The sequence below is a fragment of the Solanum pennellii genome, chromosome 5 (genome assembly GCF_001406875.1).
Source record: "Solanum pennellii chromosome 5, SPENNV200".
Taxonomy (NCBI): Eukaryota; Viridiplantae; Streptophyta; class Magnoliopsida; order Solanales; family Solanaceae; genus Solanum; species Solanum pennellii.
In genome coordinates, this window is record NC_028641.1 from 6,135,173 (window position 1) to 6,138,449 (window position 3,277).

A 3,277-nucleotide genomic window follows, 5' to 3' on the forward strand; every position below is an offset into this window, starting at 1 on the left:
GGGGGGGGGGGGAGATAGGCACAAGTTTGTCACTTCTCAGATGGTGGAAAACAAATCATTGAGTTCAGACAAAAAGAAGAAGCAGAATTCTCCACTTAATACCTTGGTGCGCTCCTGTTCCATGTTCTCAAAATTTCGTCTTATGCTCTCTGGGATGCTGGGTTTTGTAATACGTACACTGAGAATCTCAATACCTGGAGCATATCGTGTGCAGTCAGCCTGAAGTGCATCTTTCATTTTTTCATCGATCTGGAAATGTTGTGGCAGACACCTTGTCAATACTATTAACAATAATGTCGGCTAAATTAACTTTGCTGTATTTTTGTTTTAGAACCCCGGAGAATGTAAATAATCAGACAATTCGTTGCCTTAGAAGGCATATCATGGATTTTAAGCATGGAAGTAGAGCATGTCTAAGTGCGGAAAGCATACTGAGCAGGTAAAACCAGAAACAGTAAAAGACACATGGAACAGCACAAACACCAGAAGAAACAGAAAAGGATGATTCATTAGTATTGACTACAGAACTGGCAGACCATCAGTATATAAGTGGCCAAGAAGACTCTTACCTGATCAAACATGTCGATATAAACTTGTTGAAGGCTGTGAGCACTGCAGAACTGATTGATCTCATGGTGGATCTTGTCGTATATCCATGTATTATCATAATTGACCCCATAATTCAGCAGAGTATCGTACACGTGGTCCTTCCGAAGGCGGTTAACAACCTGAAAGCACATGAAACAAATAAGATGACAATGTGTTCCTGCATATAATTACGCAATACCCACAAGGTAGATAGTTTACTTCTATTTTCTCAAAGTTGATCATCACGCCTCCTTTGGTTCCGCAAGGAATATCTCTCACCTGCATTTACCACATGATCCAGAGATATCGTTGACACTATTCTTAATCAGGGTTTATATTACTAAAAACTCATGCTGCTAGAAACTCAGGATCTCAGATATTTTGAGATAAAAAACCTTACAAATATAAAAACAGAAAGGAAATGTTACCAGATCTGTTTGAAGAGTAACTTGAATGGGTTCAAACTGAGTTATAAAGGGCAGTTTCAAATGAAAACCTACACATTTAAACATACATGTTTGGTCAACAATAGACTTCAAAATAAGGAGATACCGCACAAAAATGCAAATGACCATCTAGACAAAGCACCATATCACCTGGATCAGTTATTGTATTTAAAAGGGCACCTCCTCTCCAATAGACTCCAACATGACCTTCCGGCACTTGGTGTAAAATGGATACACTATTATTTAATGTTGAAATAGAAGGAGCCACAACCTGCAAATGATTTTAAGATGTCTCGGTTATACCTTCCATAAAAAGAAAGATGTCTCACTTCTAATAACTCACATCCCCAACATGTAAGTCACAGTTACTCTACCCAAGTCCTATTATCAAGTTACTCAACAGTACAGATGCAACACAATTGAAGATTGCATACTAAAGCATTAGGCTATTGCCGAGTTTCAGTGTCAAGCAATTGCAAGTAAAAACCCAAGACAAGTATATCTTTTTTTGAGAAACCCAAGACAAGTATATCTAAAAATAATCAAACAACAGTTTCACAGGAAAGGCGACTTAAACTTTTTTTTGTTATTGGGACAAACACTAGAAAAGTACGACGACTAATCCTAGAACATTTAAAAACAATATAGAATTTCGTCAAAACTGAGAAGTGTGCTAGGTTCTGAGCATTAATGCAGCAAACATTATCCTGCTGGCAAAGGTTGTCTAGAACAACCAGCACAATCACAATTATTCTGAGGTGATGTTTGGTTACGATTAGTGGAGAAATGTCTCCACATAAAACTTAACACTGTCAAATACAAGATTAACAATGTCTGGTTTCAGTTTTCCTTTCCACATAAAACTCAGGATTCGTTTAAGCAATAGCTTGTTTTTTCCTCACCAAGTCATGTATCGGATAACTCTACCCACCAAGCTAAGCAGAAGAAATCACCAAATTTTTCCCCCCAAACTGAATTCGAGACCTGGTCCTCGTTACAATTTATGACCACCGTCACACCCTGAACACCACACTACTAAGAGCCCGTTTGGATGGACTTATAAGCTTATGGCTTATAAGCATAAGCCATAAGTTAGGAATCCTAACCAATGTCTTTTGACTTGTTTTTGTTATTTTAGCTTAAAAACAAGTGCAAAGGCACTTTTTTATATCATCCCAATGCTACAAAAATGCTATAAAGCACCTAAAATAAGCCAATCCAAACAGGTTCTAATACTTCTATAGCTCATATATCAAATACTGTAATCTAGTCAGTCTTTCTTTTACCCTAAAAAAGCAATTCAATCAAAACCACTACATCACCAACATCCTACTCCACTTAGAAAAGCGAACAAATCATTTTTCCTATTTTTCGTAGAATCATCTGATTTCATTCGTTCTCAATAGCCACGAGATGATCATCTTAAGTGATCCTTTTGTCGACCGATGCTCTTATTACAGATCTTAGATTGGTTTAACTTAAGCAGATAATCCACTTAAGCTTAAAAAAAAAGGCATTTCGAGAACCATAGAATGGATTAAACTGAAAAGTCTACTCTATAGTAGTCAAAGCCATTATCAAACACTATTAACACTATTGATCAAGCACCAGGTGCACAAATACAATTAATGTAATAAACACAATTATCAAGCACTATGCACTCCACATGTTAAACACAAATCAATAATCAAAACAAAAATAAATTCATACTTAAAGAAATCAATAGATAATTTAGAAGCAGTATATTGATATTTTTAGGGATAAAAGTTGATTCACCAATGCGAAAATGGAGATGAAAGCAACGAGCACAGTGAGAATAGGAGTGAAGTCTCCGCCGCCATCCCCGCCGGCGCCGGACCTTGGGCGAGCTGGAACACCTTGTTGTCTCTGCTGTTGCTGCGCATCCATGGCGGATTATTTTATTTTATTTTTTGCTTTCTTAGCACTCCAAAATAGAATTTATATTTTTGTCTAATTCAAATAAATAAATATCTTTTTCTCGGTAAACGGAAGAACTATAAATAAATTCAGATTTTTAGGCACGTTTGGGCGTAGATTTCTCAAATAATATGTGAAAAAATTTTGATAAATAGTGTTTGTCCATATAATTTATCATTATTTGATTAATATTTTTGACAAATATTCCAAATTTCCAAATACTAGTTTTTTTCCAGTATTTGAGTCAAATCACATTATTTGGAATCCTTTGAAAATTAAAATTTTACTCAAAACTTTTATTTTTT

The 3,277-nt window shown here is 35.8% G+C and overlaps 1 protein-coding gene across 1 annotated transcript in view; it reads right to left on the reverse strand.

Annotated features, from left to right (window-relative positions):
• LOC107018661 (erlin-2-B) overlaps positions 1-3,040 on the reverse strand; it is a 4,115-nt gene extending 1,075 nt beyond the window's left edge. The window contains exons 1-6 of the mRNA XM_015219198.2: positions 2,811-3,040; positions 1,185-1,305; positions 1,017-1,084; positions 808-867; positions 570-728; positions 103-249 (exon numbers count right to left, since the gene is read on the reverse strand). Of these exons, the coding sequence (XP_015074684.1) occupies positions 103-249; positions 570-728; positions 808-867; positions 1,017-1,084; positions 1,185-1,305; positions 2,811-2,942 (687 nt within the window). The 5' untranslated portion in view covers positions 2,943-3,040. The remainder of the gene's footprint in view (positions 1-102; positions 250-569; positions 729-807; positions 868-1,016; positions 1,085-1,184; positions 1,306-2,810) is intronic.
• Between the last annotated feature and the right edge of the window lie 237 nt (positions 3,041-3,277).